Source organism: Sinocyclocheilus anshuiensis, unplaced genomic scaffold, assembly GCF_001515605.1.
Source record: "Sinocyclocheilus anshuiensis isolate Anshui unplaced genomic scaffold, SAMN03320099.WGS_v1.1 scaffold2023, whole genome shotgun sequence".
Lineage (NCBI taxonomy): Eukaryota > Metazoa > Chordata > Actinopteri > Cypriniformes > Cyprinidae > Sinocyclocheilus > Sinocyclocheilus anshuiensis.
This window is the reverse complement of record NW_015548299.1, coordinates 104,127-124,033: the sequence shown is the minus strand read 5'-3', so window position 1 is coordinate 124,033 and position 19,907 is coordinate 104,127. Positions and strand designations below refer to the sequence as shown.

The 19,907-nt window shown below is 38.6% G+C and overlaps 1 protein-coding gene and 1 long non-coding RNA gene across 3 annotated transcripts; both read right to left on the bottom strand.

The window, feature by feature from the left end:
• Positions 1-963: 963 nt before the first annotated feature.
• Positions 964-3,895, bottom strand: LOC107656127 (uncharacterized). Its single transcript, XM_016443843.1, has 6 exons — positions 3,874-3,895; positions 3,001-3,523; positions 2,560-2,605; positions 2,181-2,272; positions 1,777-1,887; positions 964-1,264 (listed from the first exon to the last, which is right to left on the bottom strand). The coding sequence occupies exons 1-6, from the start codon at positions 3,893-3,895 to the stop codon at positions 964-966; spliced, it is 1,095 nt and encodes a 364-aa protein (XP_016299329.1).
• Positions 3,896-8,254: 4,359 nt separating this feature from the next.
• Positions 8,255-10,653, bottom strand: LOC107656128 (uncharacterized). Of its 2 annotated transcripts, none has more exons than XR_001630529.1 (5): positions 10,581-10,653; positions 9,791-9,859; positions 9,607-9,645; positions 9,356-9,445; positions 8,255-8,404 (listed from the first exon to the last, which is right to left on the bottom strand). It is a non-coding gene; the product is annotated as an uncharacterized LOC107656128 (long non-coding RNA). The 2 variants fall into 2 exon arrangements; XR_001630530.1 differs by lacking the exon at positions 8,255-8,404 and adding an exon at positions 8,487-8,531.
• Positions 10,654-19,907: the final 9,254 nt, after the last annotated feature.

Below are 19,907 nucleotides of genomic sequence, written 5' to 3'. Positions count from 1 at the left end.
TGTGATCTCACAGGCCATTGTCCACGGCTATGAATTTGGCCGTTGTTAGAAAGAGAATACTCCAGCTCACTTTCTGTGTCATTGTTCAGGGCTGTTCTAAAGACTTGTCACGTTTGTTACAGAAGTCTACAAATGTTGAATTTAATGTTTGTAATTTTTATTACAATATGAAGTGCAATTTGTATGCATTCATGAACAAACCTTGTAGTTTTTAGTAGTACTTATTATTAGAGTTACACAGTGTAGTTTCAATGTATTTATAGTATTTCCGATGCTTTCCTCACACTTTTCTTTTAAGGATTCAGAATAATCTTTACATGGTTTTTCTTTTTATGTTTTGGAATAATAGTGCAAAAAAATAAAGAAAACAAAAAGATGTGTTTACAATGTTTCAAAGCATGGCCAAACTGATACTCAAATAAAGATAAGCTGAAAAACATTTATAGGATGAATTCCTTGGCGTGTGTGTTAGAGTTCAAAACAGAACAATTAGACCAGAACCAAGCAGCATGTGTTTGAAAGTTTGCAGTGATGAGTCCACTGACGTGAGTGTCAGAGCTGAGGAGGTTAACAGTGTGTCTGCAGCCGTTTTATATGTTCATAGCAGGCAATGTATAGCTGTTCATCAGTAATGTTTGGGTCAGTTGGATCAACCAAAGTTTGTAGCTCAGTCATCATCTCCTCAACCAGAGGACACTCATATTCAGGCACTATTATACCAGTTTCTGAGTCAAGGCCACAGCACACAGTCTACAGCAGTCTCCCAGTCAATGTCTGGCTCTTGTAAGTCCTATAAATGTATCAAAAATCATAGATTTGCCATAGTAACATTATTTCAATTTGTTTCACTGGATCATCAAAAATGATAAGTTTATATTTAAGATATCAAGTTTTTTTTAGGTCTTTGCTTCTGAAACATTTAGTACTTGTGCATTGATAATGTTAATCTAGAAACACCCATCCTTAGAGCAAAAACTTCTCTGGTTCTCTGGGGTTCTCTGAATGTACATTAGTGTTTAGCATCTGTGCAATCTCCCAGATTTGTGTCGGACTCCGGTTTCCCTCAGTGCAGAGTGGATGGTGGTTCCAACCTTCAGTGAATATCTCCAAGTCTCTCTTGAGTCGTGGAAGAATTGCATAATGCACACAGAATATGTCATCTGCACATGAAATGTCCAGAAGCTCATTCTCTTCAAGAGAGTGTAGAAGGTTGTAGTACTTTGATGAGACTGAGATCCACACATCTCTCCATAAACGTTCTATCCTATGAAGGTTTAAAACAAAATAAATCATCTCTATTACTGTCTCGGGAACACAACATTACACCACTATTAAGTGATGTAATTGTGTTCTGTAATATCACACCTTGTAATGAAACTACTAGCACCATCTATATGTAAAAAAAAAAGTTTATGGCGATGTTACTAATTGAAGTTCAAACGGAATATCAATGTAAAACTTTACAGTTTCTGGATCACAGTGCATTGTGGGTTTAAAGAATTATTATAAATACCAAGTACATATACATACCAAGAACAATGGTTCTTATTTTAATGGACAATATTTTCTCTTGTTTTAAGCAAAAACTAACAAAATTCTGATAAATGTCTCAGAAAATAAGACTTAATATCTTAAGTCATTTTACTTGTCAAGTAAATGCATCTTGATTCAAGAATGACAGACAAAAAACTAAAATACTAAGTAAGAAAATATTTTTTTTGCAGTGTATTTTTTGTTGTTGTTGTTACTCAAACAACAAAGACATATGAATTGTACCTTTGGTTGTGCACGCTTTTTCCAGAGATCAAGCTTCCCCGATCATTGCCACGGACAGTAAACATAAACCTGGCGATGTCCACGTTCTCCACTCCTTGGTCAGCTCTTACCCTGAAATCATAATAGTTATGATGGTTAAATTAACAGAAATTTATTTTTATATATATATATATTGGCCTTTAACTTTTAAAGACAATTCAACAAGCAAGGATGATGAAATGATGCGCCGTCTGGATGATGATTATTTCTTGATAACATTTTGATTTGAGGAAACTGAGCTCAAGTAAAAGCTCAGATTTATCAATTTTTTTTATTTAATATGGTAAAGAACATTTTGAATTTTTCCCAGTCTATGTGCCTACAAAGAGGGCACAGCAGCTTTGTAACAATCTCAAATACACTACCTTGAGGGTAAACCATGCTGCTGAATTGCCTCCAGGAAAAAGTGAAATGCCGTTGAAGCACGGTTATTTGTGGCTGCATTCAGGTACAATATCTACAACATTAAGTAAAATATAAACAAATTAAAAGACATTAAAGTTAAGTCTGACAGGGATTTTCTCAGGAAGCATGAGTGTTCAGCAAATTACTTGGGTGGCACTGAAGTAACGACACTATTATACAACACAAATGAAATATTAAATCACGGAACAGTAAGACAAAAAATTTATTTGAGGATTTTGATTGATGATTAATAAAAGCATCTACTGTAGATTTGTTTACATACTATACATTTTTTTTTCTTTTTACCAAAGGCATAGGTGTACAGCAGCAGCTAGTTACCTTTCTGGAGAAACCATCCACTCCTCCAAATATCACAATGTTGTATCTAGGAAGTAAAAGTAAAATGTTATTTTTATATCAAATTAAATCAATGTGCATATGCATTCAAGGGCATTACAAAGGGAGACCCTTTTTATATTTTTACTTTTTTCCAATGCTTTAATAATTTTTATCTTTTATATTTGAAAAAAATTAATATGGACATGCAATTATTGTTTATTTAAACTATTACTGATATGTCCTGAATATCTGTTAAAACGAGAGACACTGCAAACACAGTGGGATCCTTTTCTTGTCTCTTAAAAGTATTTTCTTAAACCAGTTGTGAGTCAGGGGGGCTTCTATAGTATTGCTGTTGGCATTTCTGAAAATGTCTCAATTGGCTACTTTTCAAATGCACTCCCTGACCAAGCAAAAGGAAGCCACTAAATTATCACAAACCTGATTAACTTGTGGTTTGTGTCTACATGTACCAGAGACAAGGGCCCTGGTACAGAGTACACTCTGCGTACAACACAGCCAAGACCTGACAGCCTTGAGATGACACCCAAGGAATCAACCCTATGCATGGAGGCTGCAACTCTTCTCCACTGAACCCTGCGGCCCATTGACTCCAGTCTCCCTCTGACCATCCAGTAGCCTGCGTTTGGTAAATCATTCTTGATGGAAGCAACCAAACTGTCAAGTTCATCATCATTGATGGTACTGTACATGCTCCTAACAGAGAGATCATACTCTTTCTTTCGTCTGAAGACTGTGCTTCTCGAAACACCCATCAGTGTAGCTATGCAAGGCACAGGAAGTTGAGTGTGGAGCATTTCTTTTAAGCGCTGTTCTTCAATCAACATTTTGGGTCGTCCTGTGGTGCCAGCAGCTTCTACTGTGACAGAAGGACCTGGAAGTTCCAGTTGTCCCTTCACAAGGTCAAAAAGCTCTTGCAAAGCCTGGGTGATAGCAGGGGGTACTTGATTTGATTGGGTACATGATTAGATAGGGCCTGCAGAAGATACAGCTCCTGACGACAACAAAACTCCAGGTAATCCAAATTTAGTGGTGTTGTGCTTAATCCCAGTTGTAATTTATGTAAAAGCCTTTCTAGAAGGTAATGTCTCAGCTTCTGACAAAACAAAGTATAGTTAAATGAGTATTAAATACAGTAAATACATTCATATTGTTAAATAGTATCACATGCTGATTTGCTGCTCAATTATTATTGGTGATCAGTTATTAATAATGGTTCTCATTATTATCAATGTTAAAAACAGTTTTTGCAGCTCAATATTTTGTGGAAACATTTTAGTCATCATGTCGGACGGAGCAAGTAAGCCTCAAACATTTCAGTAATTCCATTTGACTTTTTTTTGAAGGTATTTTATTAGATTTTACTGAAGCGTCATAGGATTAATCTGCAATATGCTATCCAATAACTGCACTCAGACCCAGAGGATATGACTTGTTTTAGATGATCAGATCAAACAAGTTATTTTTGAATAATACCGAATCTGGGATTGTAATATTTCTTTATTTGAGTGACTCAAGTTTGATTTAACAACAAATGTAAATACGAACAAAAAGAAATAAAGAGAAATGACAAACAGTTCGATTTTATTATTATTATTATTATCATCATCATCATCATCATCATCACTTTTATTATTTCGTTCTGTCTGAAGAACGAAAAAACGAAAATTAAGCTAGATTTTTCGTATTTTTTGCTCGTGGATAAAAAATGAGCTTATGCATTTGTGCGTGAGCGGCCCTGAAATGCCACTTTTCAACTCAGCCTGTCTTTACTGTCTGTCCCATCAAGCAGAATAAATACAGCACAAAAGTAGTCATTTTAACAGCATAATGTCATCTGATTTCTGTATTGGAAGTAACAAAATGATCTTATTTATATTTTTGTTTCAGGTTTTCCCTTTTTTTCACAAATGCCACCGTCACCTTGCCTTGCAGGTCCTGCTCCACCACAAAAGCTCTGCAGCAAATGCACAGGAAACAAGAATCAGAAAAGTGCTGTAATAGTTGTTATAAACTACAACTTAAGATTTAAAATATGTTTATATAGTATTCCTTCATCAGTCTCTCTGCACTGGATAAACACACGTGTGTCTCATCTGTTCCTGTAACATCCAGAAGATTAAGCCGGGATTAGGCCATAATTCAATTAGGATATTTAAGTAGCTTTTATAAACGTGCCTTGGATTAAAACACTACTGATGTGCATCTTGAGACAAAAAAATATATATTTTAAGATCAGTCAGTTCAAGTTGCTTTCAGTTAAAACAGCCCAGACATGCATTTTAGTCTGGGACTAGTCTTGACCAGCCTTGTCTGTGAAACTGGGGGATAGCGTCTTTACACCTTTTGCTTATATATTGCTTACTTTACACCTTAGTTTTAATAGATTATTAACTCCATAAACAATACCACTGTATGAAAATAACTTACACACTTCAATTTGAATGGTTATTTCGGGACAAAAAAAAAAATTCTCACCGTTGTCTCTATACAATCAGTTGTCTCCATCTTGCCAACAACATCTCATTTTGACATCTCGCGTGGTTCTGTGTGATTTGGACAACTTCAAGTTACGCCCCCTTCCAGTTACGCCCCTCTCTTGCAGTCCGCAGACAGACACTCTTGGGCTGCAGTGCGCCCTACTTGGCTCTATTTATGACGTGACGTCACAGACTGGATTAGCACAGAACATATAATACCACTAAATGAGTTCAGTCCAGCGAGTATCAGTTGAAGCTCCTGTAGTTCCTTGAGATTGAACTTGACAGAAAGTGTTAACAAACTCACAGTCTGTAGGCACGGTATTCAAATACACAGTACAAACGCAGTCTGTAGAAACAAAGATGCAGAAAGCGAATATCATGTGTGCAGACTCACCAGTGGAGACAGAGAGCAGCAGAGCTCATCCGTCGAGTAGCACTGCTGTTTCAGCTGAGAAATATCCTGAACAACAAAACAACCCAACAGGTAACTGTCAATGTTAATACAAATCAAAACTGACATGTATACAGAGATAATAGTAGGAGACTATTACTGTGTGACTTCTGTGTGGCACAGCATCAGCACTGAGTCTCTTCCAGAAACATGAACTTCAGTTCAAAACCTGCTAATTATTCTCTTGAACAACATAAAACAGCTCTACAAGTAGTCAATAACCGGGAGCTTATGACAAAATTTGATTGATGACTTTGACCTTTGACATCATAATAATTTCCATATGCGAAAACCGGCGTGCGTGAAATCCGGCCGTCAACCTTTGATCTCCGGGGATGACAAATGATGTTTGTACAACTGTATGAAAGAGCCCAAGGATGACAGGTGATAAATTAAGTATTGTTTTTGAAGATATTATGGTCCGTTCCCATATCCGGACTCATCTGTGTCTTACGTGCCCCGTGGTATCAGCTTGCTGTGTGTCATGCTCGCGCTCTCTCTCACTCGCCCCCCCTCTCTCTCTCACTCTCTCTCTATGGGAGAAAAGTGCGGACGTGCCCCCGTGGTATCAGGTTGCTGTGTGTCATGCTCGCACTCTCTCTCTCTCTCTCACTCTTTCTATGGGAGCTGCGATTAAAAACAAGCATTGATGAACAATAAATAAACAATTTTAACAGATTGCGAGATCGTATCACAATATGAGTGTGTACTCGTACAATATAATACTGAATAAAAAAGTTTCTCATCATATGAATGAATTGAAAATAATGTAATAAAAAATATAAATTGCCTTACATTTTTCAGGGAGAGAAAGTCTTCCTCGTGCAAGCATCGCGATTCTACAAATGAAATCTTTCCCAAAATTGTGCTTGGTTTAAAATGAAAGAAGAAATCTTTCTTTGAGATCGTCTCTGCCCCTCTGCCTGTGTGATCACGGCTCTGTCTGTCTGTGTGTGTGTGTGTGTGTGTGTGTGTGTGTGTGTGTGTGTGTGGCTAGCTCCCGCTGATCCTGTCATTTCGCCCCGCTGCGAGCTCTGAAAGGCGAGGCGTGACGCTGTAAACAGAACTGTTTGAAAAACAAAAAAACTATCCTATATTTTTTTTAGATGTTTATACAGATGAACCCCAAGAACCAGCCCTTTTGCTACTCAGCAAGATATCTACTTTTAAGTTGGTTATGTAAATGCGTCGTTAATCTAGCGTGACGATGAAAAATATTGACTTCTGTCACGGCTGTAATGAGGGCATTCCTAAGTTTTTCACGAACTACGCATAAACATTGTTTTCACATATGGTACAGAGTTCAAAAACCACGAAAAACACATGAACGTGTTTTCACAAATGGTACAGAGACAGGAGCAAATATTTTTCATTAGTCATGGGTCTATATTTCTCTGATTTAATTCATTACAACAGAAAATGATTTTGTCTTTATTTCGAGCAGATGTGCGTATATCTACGAACAGGACTCCCAAGATGGTGGTGTAAATGTTTTATACTTTTACAATTAAACTACTACTCTGTGGATACTGAGGATTTTAATAATTACAACAGAAATTATTTTATCTTTATTTTTTCTAGATCTGATCCAGTTAATAACACAGCCCAATTTTATTGATTTAACACAAGAATGCAATAAAAGTGATGAACAGGCCGGCCCGAGTGTGTCTAACAAAGACTGGGAAAGAGATGTCAGAGCTGGTCCAAGCAGCGCTAACAATACCCGAAATCCTGCACAAAGTCCCTTGAGGAAGAAAAGAGCTATAGCTCAGGTGATTCCAGCTCCGAGAGAAGAATCACACAATAGTAAGCTTTTTATTTGTAATATTTTTATAGCGTTGGGACCACATGCATTGCTATCGCAATTTTTGTTCTGATTTATCTAGCAATAATGTCATTAGGTCACATGCTTTAGCTGGTAAAGATACTTTGTCGACATCTGGTGGATCATTCATGCTATTGCAATTTTTGTTCTGATTTATCTAGCAATAATCTCATTAGGTCACATGCTTTAGCTGGTAAAGATGCTTTGTCGACATCTGATGGATCATTCTTGCTATTGCAATTTTTGTTCTGATTTATCTACACTGTAAATTCCAATTAGTAAATCTTACTTAAAAAAAACATGCCAACCGATTGCCTTGAAAAAAACAAGTAAAGTGAAATAAGAATAGTAATTTGTAATAACAAAGGTTCATTTAGTGTTGTAAACTTACACGCAAGTTCTGGTAACTCAGAATCACTATTTTCAACAACTAAATGAATACGTACAATATACTATGTGCTTATTTCAAACAACTCTTTTATTTAAGTTGAGCCAACTCATGTAACATTTCCTGCAACTTGGAATTTCTAAGTTGTATTTACTTAAACAGCAATCTGATTTACTTGCTAAAAGCATGCAAACCGATTGCCTTAAAAAAACCAAGTAAGCGTTACTCCACTAACTTAAGTGCTTCAAACATCCATTACAAATTACTGACAACAATGTTCCATTCATCACACACATACAATTACACATACATTTAAGGTAGTGACAGTTCAAAGTTAAAGATAATGTTTTTGTTTTTTTTTGGTTTTTCAGTGCAGTTTTAACTTGTATTACAAACATTTTGAAACAAAGCAAAAACAATCTGATTTAGGGTATGCTTCTTTTAAACAGTGGAGATAGCAGTACAATGAGTAAGTATGGCACTGGGTTGGCCGCACATGTTGCCAATGTTTTTTTTTTTTTCCCTGTCCTGTCTCAAGTCAAGCATCACACTGTAAGTGTTCTTCACAGTATTAGGGTAATCCAAATGTACTGTACCAGTGATCCAAACATAGCACATGGCAGTCCGGAAGCAAATGGCTGAGGTAGACCCTGGAGACTGTTCTTTGCAGTACTACCCTGAACAATGATGGCAAAAAGACACAGGGTCAAGGCAGAGAAGATTTGGAGAAGTACTTCATCTCCACTGAATGATAGTCAGCAACCCAACCGATACTAGTGCCCAGACTGCATCAACATCAGGCACCTGTATAAAACCAAATAAAAACAATATTAGTAGGGAAATATGGATGATAAGTTGTCAGTGTTATCTGTCCAGCCTACACTACCATGTCATTGGGTTAGTTCACCTAAACTTGAAATTTATGTGATCATTTACTCAAACATGACTTTTGTTTATTTTTGGAACATAAATAAAGACATTTTCAGTGAAATCCGATATAAATTTCTGTCTATTTTCCCAAAACATTAGACAGGTGATCATATAGCAATCAGAGCTGCTTTTCCACCGTCAGGCCAAACAGATTAAATATTTATTTTAATTTTACTATTAACTTGTTTACTTCGCTCAAATAGCAGGCTTGGCCAGCTACAGAGAAACTATTGGCTAAGCAAAAGACAAATGACAATCCTGAGCAGTGACGTCACTGCAGGCATTCTACAGCACGGTTCAGCGTGTTCGGCTAATAATTCCAGATCAAGAATGGTTTGTGATCAGACTATGCCTAACCAAGTTCAAGTGGAAATATAACTGAAACTGCTCCTTACCATTCATTGAACAGTTTGGCCCAAAAGTAGATTACACGGCTCCATTCATATGGATTTATTTTATGGTTTCTTGGGTGTCAAAGTTTTGGGGTTAATATCGTCATTCATGTCTTGAAGATGCACAATTGTTTATGGGATGGAATGACAGGACGGAGATTAAGTGGCATCATTTTCATTTTTTGTTGAACTAGGTATATAATCAACATTAATCTTTATAAAAGTATCTCAGTAATTTACCAGCAAATACACAGGACATTTCCCCAAAATGATGTGCTTCTTTAAGGTGTAGCTATGAGAACTTACAAAGCGGGTTAGTTGTAGAAGTATCTGGGGTGATCATGAAGTAAAACAGGTCGGCCTCAGATGGGTGTGCACTGCTGTCAAATCTGGGTTCTAGAAGTAAAAAAAGAAAAACAAGTTTAAGACATTCAAAAATTACAGTACAAATATGTTTGTCAAAGTGTCAATAAAGAAGTCAATGACATGGTTTATTTTAAATATTATTATTAAATATAATAAAACAAATATTGAAAACATTTCAGGTAGCAACATACATTTGTAGGGGTTGTAGGGTGTGAAGTGTTTTCTTAGATCTGTGAAAAAAATAAAAGAAATACAGTGGTTACATGTATACTTCATCCACAAGAAATTATTTGAAATTGTAAATAAAGTGTAGCATATGATTGAGTCAAAAACTGCTCTACTGCTGTATAAGAGATTAAACATGAAATACCTTACCTTCAGTGTACTGAGGCCGGTGTTCACGAGACTGCTGTTCAGAGAAGACAGCTGCCACAAGCACTTGTCCTAAATATGACAAATAATTCTTCAGTTAAAGGCAAGTTCCACTATTGTTGTGAATTGTAGATTACAGACACATTCATTCCTTGATATTTGCATACTTTACAAGAAAGAAAGAAAACTTCTATACATATCTACTTGAGGCCTCAGTCATAAAAGCAATTGAAAAGCAGCATTTCCTCTGTATTACAGTAGTAGGTGTTTCAACACAGCAAAGCAATAATTACTGCAAGACAAAGAGCTCATTCAGTTTAAACCTTAAATGTGTGATCACGTAATGACTATGATTGTGATGTATTAAAAATATTGACAATAAAATTGTTAACTTAAAAATAACTTAAGTTATCAAAGCATCAGTGTTATAAAAATTATATTGTTAACACTGCAAAAGATTACAGTAAACAATTAATTATCAGTGGCACATAAAGATTGACTTTAAAACCTATTGTGAGCTCATCTTGACGACTTTTGGCATGTTCTTGAACTGTACCTCTGACCTTTAATTTTTGAACTAGCTAACAGTTACAAATTTTTCAGTTTGAAAAGTAAAAAAAGTCTTAAATTCGCCAAAATACGCCACAAGTTCTGTATTTCTACAGTCTTTTTTCTAACAGCAGAATAGCAAAGATCTTTGGTTTCTGTTAGCTAACACCGCTGACAACGTTAGTCAGTTAAAGTTAGCAGCACACAGAAAGATACATTGACACAATTATTTTTTTAATCTTACCTTATTATTATTGTATAGAAGTAATCAGTCTTTGTCCAGTGGTAAAAATGCAAGCAGTCTCAGCAAATTCGGCACACAAATTCAAAAAAATGTTGCTTGTTGCGCATGCTCTAACCTTCCATATTTCTTCTTCTGTTGTTTTGTTGCACATTAGCAATACATTAGCGCACTGCTGCCTCCCACTGGTGTATTAATGTCATCGGTTTTGTTGTGGCTACTTGAATATTTTAAGTAAGAGTTACTCATTGCAGCAAGTTGTTTTATTCGCCTTAAAATTAGCTGTTACTTAATAAAACCGAGTAAGTATAACAACTAAGTAAAGATAACTAATTATATCTAAGTAAGGTAAACTATTGGATTTTACAGTGTAGCAATAATCTCATTAGGGCACATGCTTTAGCTTGTAAAGATACTTTGTCGACATCTGGTGGCTCATTCTTGCTATTGCAATTTTTGTTCTGATTTATCTAGCAATAATCTCATTAGGTCACATGCTTTAGCTGGTAAAGATACTTTGTCGACATCTGGTGGCTCATTCTTGCTATTGCAATTTTTGTTCTGATTTATCTAGCAATAATCTCATTAGGTCACATGCTTTAGCTGGTAAAGATACTTTGTCGACATCTGGTGGCTCATTCTTGCTATTGCAATTTTTGTTCTGATTTATCTAGCAATAATCTCATTAGGTCACATGCTTTAGCTGGTAAAGATACTTTGTCGACATCTGGTGGCTCATTCTTGCTATTGCAATTTTTGTTCTGATTTATCTAGCAATAATCTGCTTTAAATAATTCTTCAATTTCACTATTGATATGTTTTACATAAACTAATTAGTTAGTTCTGATTTATCTAGCAATAATATCATTAGCTAATTTCCCTTTATTATTTTCTAGATTCCAATTTAGATTTACTAATTATTCCAAAATGTTAATGATTTGCAACGATTAGAAACGGAAATAGCGCAAAGTCTAAACGTCGATTTATGCAATCTGTTGCAGACCGCATTAAGCCAAAACGTCACACAGACCGGAGGTACGTTAACCGTGTCTGACTGTACCGCCGCCCCGTCCGACAACACTATGCATTCGTCAGATCCCCGTACAGGTAACATCGGCAAGGTTTTTTCCGGTAATAACGACTCTGAGCGACCGACGACTCCCCGCACTGTCCCCCCTTCCGACGCAGTACACCCGTCAACTAGCTCTACGGGTAATAACCACGATACTTGTCCTTCAGGCATGACCGAACCAAGTCGTGTGAACACTGACTCGTTGATATGACACGGCGGGGTCGTAAACGGTTATCATGTAACTCCTAGGCCCCGATTTAACAGTGTGGAATTGCGAAGGACTATGAATATGCGTTAAATAAGGTCTACGGATTTATTATCATATCACGTATTAATACACAAGAAAATTGAAGAGATAGCATCGTTTGCTAGAACTATCGGTGGGGACTCTAGTGTGATTAATTTAGCGATAAATGGTGAAAGCTTGAAATCACCCGTTAACACCTGGTAATAATTAAGACGTTAGTCTTTTTACAGAACAAATTGAAAATTTTTTACAGAGCAACGATCAGTTATTGTCCGACGACGCAGTCGAGATCGAAGTCGACGTGGCCATGAACAGACATGGAGGGGGTTGGAGGCGTAAACTCACAGACATACCTCTACAACAGGTGATTAAAAGAAAAAAGATGAGTTTATTCTCCCCTGTAAATAGGGGTGATAAATTGTGCCATTCTATCTGCCTCGCACGTTTTCTCGAACCACAATTACCCGAGAGCGAATTAGAAAGTCGTGCGACAACATTCACAACAACGCAGGATTTTCGATCCAAGACAAGATCGGTCTTCATGATATAGCGAAGTTTGAAAATATGCTAGACATCAAAATTGTTGTATTTTACAGGACGAGTGCAGGAGTGTTAGAAACATTCAAAAATAATGCAGAAATTCATCCTAAAACCATGTGTCTTTATTTACACAACGAGCATTACTACATGATTCTGAATCTGACGGCTTTCATAGGCGCTGACTATGTGTGTAAATTCTGCTATAAAGGATACTCAAAAATTCAAGATCACCATTGCAAACATGTCTGTAACATTTGTTTCGACCGAGATTGTTACAAATACCCTAAAAGAATCGTTCACTGCCCCGAATGTCTACGCTTTTGTAATTCGAAGCACTGCTACGACATGCACAAGAAGACTCCGGCCGGCAAAGAGAATCCCCCTTGCGACGTTATAAAATATGGCAAACTATGTAACAGACGGTACAACATTATAGGACCCGTCGATAGTCACAAATGTTCGCCCTTCCGATGCAGCAATTGCGGGGAAGAGCTGCACGACCGAGGGCTACATTTCTGCTACATACAGCCCCAACAGCCCAAGGAACCTAGCAAGAAGTATATTTTTTATGACTTCGAAACTTGTTATGAAAATGGAAGACACATCGCTAATTTCGTTTGCGCAATCACATTTGACGGCGAACGATTTGTGTTCGAAGGCGTCAACTGCGTGGAACAGTTGATTAACCAGTTCAGACACCCCCGATACAAAGGCTTCTGTTTCATAGCCCTTTACGCATCCAGATTCGACTCTTTTCTAATTGTCGAGTATTTTTGCAAAGTGGGTCTTACTCTCGACATCATCATGCAAGGATATAAATTAATCTTTATGTACGACGAAGCTTTTGCTCAGCGATACATAAACAGTTACAGTTTAATCCCGATGGCTCTTTCTAAGATGCCTGCCGCTCTAAACCTGACCACGATGGAGAAAGGCAACTTCCCCCATCATTTCAATAGGAGGGAAAATGAGAACTATGTGGGTCCCTACCCTGACAAAAAGTTTTACGGGTATGAAAACATGTATGTACGACGAAGCTTTTGCTCAGCGATACATAAACAGTTACAGTTTCATCCCGATGGCTCTTTCTACGATGCCCGCCGCTCTAAACCTGACCACGATGGAGAAAGGCAACTTCCCCCATCATTTCAATAGGAGGGAAAATGAGAACTATGTGGGTCCCTACCCTGACAAAAAGTTTTACGGGTATGAAAACATGTCAGATAAAGACCAGGCAAAGTTCGACGAGTGGTATAGCACTGTCTCGGGTAAATTATTTCGTTTCAGCAAGGAGTTGTACGCATACGGCGTGAACGACGTCATCTTATTACGTGAAGCATGCATGAAATACCGAGAAGCGTTCATAGACTCTACTGAACTCGATCCGTTCAACTTTACCACACTCGCGAGCTGTTGTATGGGGGTCTTCAAAACACATTACTTCAACAGAGACACGCTGGCTCTGACGCATAATAACATGTACGTCCAACACAGCAAGACTTACTCTAACACGTCGATCGAATGGCTCGAATATGTGAAAAAGTCCCGAAATGTCGGCATTCACCATGCATTAAATCACAGCGAAGTGCCGATCGGCCGTTACTTTTTAGACAGCTACTACGAACAGGACGGGGCGAGGTACGGGCTACAATTCAATGGATGTTTATTCCATGGGCACGAATGTTTGACGGTTTGACAACAAGGTAGAGATTCTGCAAAACTCGTACGGCTTGAAAATAGAGTCCCTGTGGGAGTGTGAATGGAACAAAATGAAACAGACTGACCCCTCGGTGATGGAGTTTATGAGTACTTATGCGGATCCTGAGAGACCGAAGCCTCGAGAAGCCCTTTTTGGCGGGAGGACTAATGCTTATAAACTCTATCACAAAACGACCCAAGGGGAGAAAATAAGTTACGTAGATTTTACCAGCTTATACCCCTTCTGCCAAGCTAGGAAAAGCTATCCGATCGGACACCCCCAAATCATTTTTAATGATTTCGAACCTATTGAAAATTATTACGGACTTATCAAGGCAACCGTGTACCCCCCGCGCAAATTACTCCACCCCGCCCTGCCTTACAGATGCCGAGGAAAACTCATGTTCTCTTTATGCCGAACCTGCGCTCACACCGAAAACCAGACGTCGAGCTGTAACTACACGGATGAGGTAGCCACACGGATGAGGAGAGAGCTCTCTCGGGGTGTTGGGTCAGTATCGAACTTTTAAAAGCGATCAAGAAGGGATACGTCGAGGATAGGTTGATGAAGTTTGGCATTTCCCGCAAAGGACGGATACGCTGTTTTGCAATTACGTAAAAAAGTTTCTGCGTTTGAAACAGCAAGCGTCCGGCTATCCATCAAACGTGATCACGGATGCCGACAAAGCTTCTTACATCCGCGAATATTATGAAAAAGAGGAAATTTGTCTCGACCCCGATAAGATCAGTCTCAACCCCGCTCAGAGGTCTATAAACAAGCTATTGCTCAATAGTTTATGGGGGAGTTTCTCTATGAGAGAGGATTTAGCACAAACCATCCCTGTGAAAGACCCTGAAGAATTCACCAGTATCGTTTTTGGTAAAACCGATAGCCTGAAATACTTCACATTCGTCTCAGACGACGTTGCACTTGTCCAACATCGTCTCCCCAAAGGGATTGTTCGTCAGACACGTGACATTAATGTGTTTATAGGCACCTTTACGACAGCTCATGCTCGACTGGAGCTGTACGACCTGATGGACAAACTCGGCGACCGAGTATTATACTCGGACACCGACAGCATCATTTTTGTGTCTAGGGATGGCGACTGGACACATCCTCTTGGGGATCATTTGGGGGATCTGACGGACGAAATAGGGGGCGACGATTACATCACAGAGTTCTGTTCTAGTGGCCCGAAATCTTATGGCTATTGTACTGCCAAGGGAAAAGTGTGCATGAAGGCTAAGGGTATAATGCTGAACGCTAGAAATTCCCAAGCTATCTGCTTAGATTCACTGATTGGTCTGGTTAATGGCTATGTGACATCTCACGACGATACACAATACATCCTGGCTCGTGCTGAAAACATTGTGAGGGATTAAAAGCATCTCACATTGCACAACAAGTCAGTTGACAAAAGGTTCAAAGTGGTATATAATAAGCGCAGACTTTTAACTGATTTTAACACTCTTCCTTATGGCTACTGATTCGATTATGCATAGAGGGGTTGTGAGGGATAAAAAGCATCTCACGATGCACAACAAGTCAGTCGAGAAAAGGTTCAAAGTGGTGTATAATAAGCGCAGACTTTTACCCGATTTCAACACTCTTCCTTATGGCTACTGATTCGATGATGCATAGAGGGGTACGGGATGCTTCAGAGTTTGACTTTAGACTCCAGCACCCTTTTTCTTGTGTGATAAGTGGGCCATCCAATAGTGGCAAGACCTATTTTGTAAAACGACTGATGGAAAATGGTCTAAATATAATTTCTAAAGAAATTGAAAACATTGTTTATATTTACAACTGTTGGCAACCTCTTTACGATGACCTGCTTAAATTGTACGACATTAAATTTGTTGAAGGAATAACGACGTCTCTGAATGATGATCATTTACTACCTACCAATAAAGCTAACCTTCTGATTTTGGACGATATGATGAGCGAAGCTAGTGGAAACGCTCAGGTCGAAAAAGTCTTCACGCAGTTTGTACATCACCGTAATCTTAGTGCTATTTATATAGTACAGAATTTATTCGCTCAAGGTAAATCAAGCAGAACCATCAGCTTGAACACTAATTATTTAATTTTGTTTAAAAAAAGCCGGGACGCTAATCGGGTGATGGTATTAGCTAAGCAGATGTATCCGATGAATGCGAAATACTTTATGGAGTGTTATCAAGATGCTACGAGTCAGCCTTACGTATACCTTATGATAGACTATAAAGCAAAAACACCGGAACAATATCGACTCAGAACTGGATTGCTTTCCGATCATCAAGTGATCTATCTCTAGAAAAAAAATGAAGAATCTGATCATTCGTCATGTCCGCCAAGCTTTGTAAGCATCTACCTCTGCTAAAGATGATACATAAAGCTAAGCCTAAACAACGTCGTCTTATTTTACAGTCATCATCCGACGAACTCATTTTAGCACTCTGCGAAGTGGCGCTAAACATCCTTTACAGTATGATTCCGATCAACCGACAGCAATACCAAAAACTGAAAAGGAGAAAATCAGAAATAAAATTTCTAGCCAATAAGAAAATCGGTATAACCGCCAAGAAACGAGTTTTCAACCAGAACGGCGGCTTTCTTTTACCTCTCCTAAGCATCGCGGTACCCTTTATTTCCAGTTTAATATCATCTAGACAGGGTTGAGCATAGAATATGCTGAGAAGATGTATCTTGTCCCCCAGAACCAGCTGGAGATGTTGAAATCCAGAACCGCTCGCGAGAACATTCAACAGGTCGTAGAGAACGATCTGGATACGGCCATAAGAAATATTTTACTCAGGACCGATATGGATCAACGTGAAAAAGCCAAACTTTACTCAAACATCCTAACAAGGTTTTTGACGATCGTTAAACAAGGCGATCGTGAGAGCCATGTTTTAAAGCTCTCATTACCAAATCCTGATCCCGGTCATAAAGACGTTCGCGCCGCTACTACCGCCGAAGCTGACGAGGGTTTGGAAGGCGTCGTAGACGAATTTCTGAAGAACGTGCCGTCGAGAAGCGTGAAAAACAGTCGATACATACTAGACAAAATGTCTAAAGCTAAAGGACTCAGCTCTTGGAACGAGTCGGGTGAATTTGTGTTTAAAGGTAGAGTCATACCAGGTTTACACATGCTCGATTTGTTAAAAAATTTTACAGCGCCGCACCAGGTCCGGGATGACAGGAGACCTCTAGGATGGTCTGAGTTTCTACAGTCGTTTGCCAAATTAAACATCCCATTTTCTACCGTACCAAATCATCATGTTAGACGTATGATTAGTTCTTTAAAAAGTAAGCCTGGAGCGATCTCTCACACACCGGAACCTATGCGGTCTTCTAAAAAGTCTGTCAAAAAGAGAATTTCACGTACTATGGCTCTGAGGACGGATGAACCCGTGTTCAAATCACCGTCTCTCTATCGAAGGCAATGGCTGGAATTTTAATTATGTATTTTCTTTAAATGTATGTATACCTACTGTTTGAATATTTTTGAATAAAAGACTGAAAAACGGATGTCGGTTTTAAGCGTTTTTATTTATAATCAAACACATACAATGGATAATTCAATCATGCTACATAGCGGTATTACACGATTGCACGCAATGAATACACTACAACATTTTTTCATTACAAGCAATAGATCCAAGTCTTTTGACAAAGAGCGACACCATTTTATCATTTTTAATATAATCATCGCTGTACAAATTCATCACGTAGTTATAGTCTCGACCCCTCGCTAGGTGATATAGGAAAAACACACAGTGTTGTCTGCACGCATCCGACATAAAATCCTGAACCTGTTTGGTAGAATATAACACGACGGGGGCGTTGGATATTAAACATTTTTGATGGCGGCTGGAAAGTGTTCACAGTCAGGAGCGTTGCCGAAGCTATCAAAAAAACAGCCGGAACCCTCTTGAGATAAATAAGCAGCGATCCAGTGTTCACCAGGCAGGTCCGAAGGGTGCATGTTAATGATAGTCATGGCCGGAAAGGTCCTTAACGGTCTTTCAGGCAGGTGAAACACTCTTCCTTATGGCTACTGATTCGATGATGCATAGAGGGGTACGGGATGCTTCAGAGTTTGACTTTAGACTCCAGCACCCTTTTCCTTGTGTGATAAGTGGGCCATGCAAGACCTACAAGACCTATTTTGTAAAACGACTGATGGAAAATGGTCTAAATATAATTTCTAAAGAAATTGTTTATATTGTTTATATTTACAACTGTTGGCAACCTCTTTACGATGACCTGCTTAAATTGTACGACATTAAATTTGTTGAAGGAATACCGACATCTCTGAATGATGATCATTTACTACTTCCCAATAAAGCTAAACTTCTGATTTTGGACAATATGATGAGCGAAGCTAGCGGAAACGCTCAGGTCGAAAAAGTCTTCATGCAGTTTGTACATCACCGAAATCTTAGTGCTATTTATATAATGCAGAATTTATTCGCTCAAGGTAAATCAAGCAGAACCATCAGCTTGAACACTTAATTTTGAATTTTGTTTAAAAAAAGCCGGGACGCTAATCGGGTGATGGTATTAGCTAAGCAGATGTAAATGCGAAATGCGAAATACTTTATGGAGTGTTATCAAGATGCTACGAGTCAGCCTTACGTATACCTTATGATAGACTATAAAGCAAAAACACCGGAACAATATCGACTCAGAACTGGATTGCTTTCCGATCGCCAAGTGATCTATCTCCAGAAAAAAAGAAGAATCTGATCATTCGTCATGTCCGCCAAGCTTTGTAAGCATCTACCTCCGCTAAAGATGTTACATAAAGCTACGCCTAAACAACGTCGTCTTATTTTACAGTCGTCATCCGACGAACTCATTTTAGCACTCTGCGAAGTGGCGCTAAACATCCTTTACAGTATGATTCCGATCAACCGACAGCAATACCAAAAACTGAAAAGGAGAAAATCAGAAATAAAATTTCTAGCCAATAAGAAAATCGGTATAACCGCCAAGAAACGAGTTTTCAACCAGAACGGCGGCTTTCTTTTACCTCTCCTAAGCATCGCGGTACCCTTTATTTCCAGTTTAATATCATCTAGACAGGGTTGAGCATAGAATATGCTGAGAAGATGTATCTTGTCCCCCAGAACCAGCTGGCAAGGTTGAGCATGGAATATGCCGAGAAGATGTATCTCATTCCCCAGAACCAACTGGAGATTTTGAAATCCGGAACCGCTCGCGAGAACATTCAACAGGTCGTAGAGAACGATCTGGATACGGCCATAAGAAATATTTTACTCAGGACCGATATGGATCAACGTGAAAAAGCCAAACTTTACTCAAACATCCTAACAAGGTTTTTGACGATCATTAAACAAGGCGATCGTGAGAACACTGTTTTAACGCTCTTGTTACCAAATCCTGATCCCGGCCATAAAGATGATCGTGTCGCTACTAACACCCAAGATAACCAGGGTTTGGAAGATGTCGTAGTTGAAGTTCTGAAGAACGTACCGTCGAGAAGCGTGAAAAACAGTTGATACATACTAGACAAAATGTCTAAAGCTAAAGGACTCAGCGGTTGGAACGAGTCGGGTGAATTTGTGTTTAAAGGTAAAGCCATACCCGGTTCACACATGCTCGATTTGTTAAAAAATGTTACAGCGCTGCCGCACCGGTCCAGGACGACAGGAGACCTCTAGGATGGTCGGAGTTTCTACAATCGTTTGCCGAATTAAACATCCCGTTTTCTACCATACCGAATCATCATGTTAGACGTATGATTAGTTCTTTAAAAAG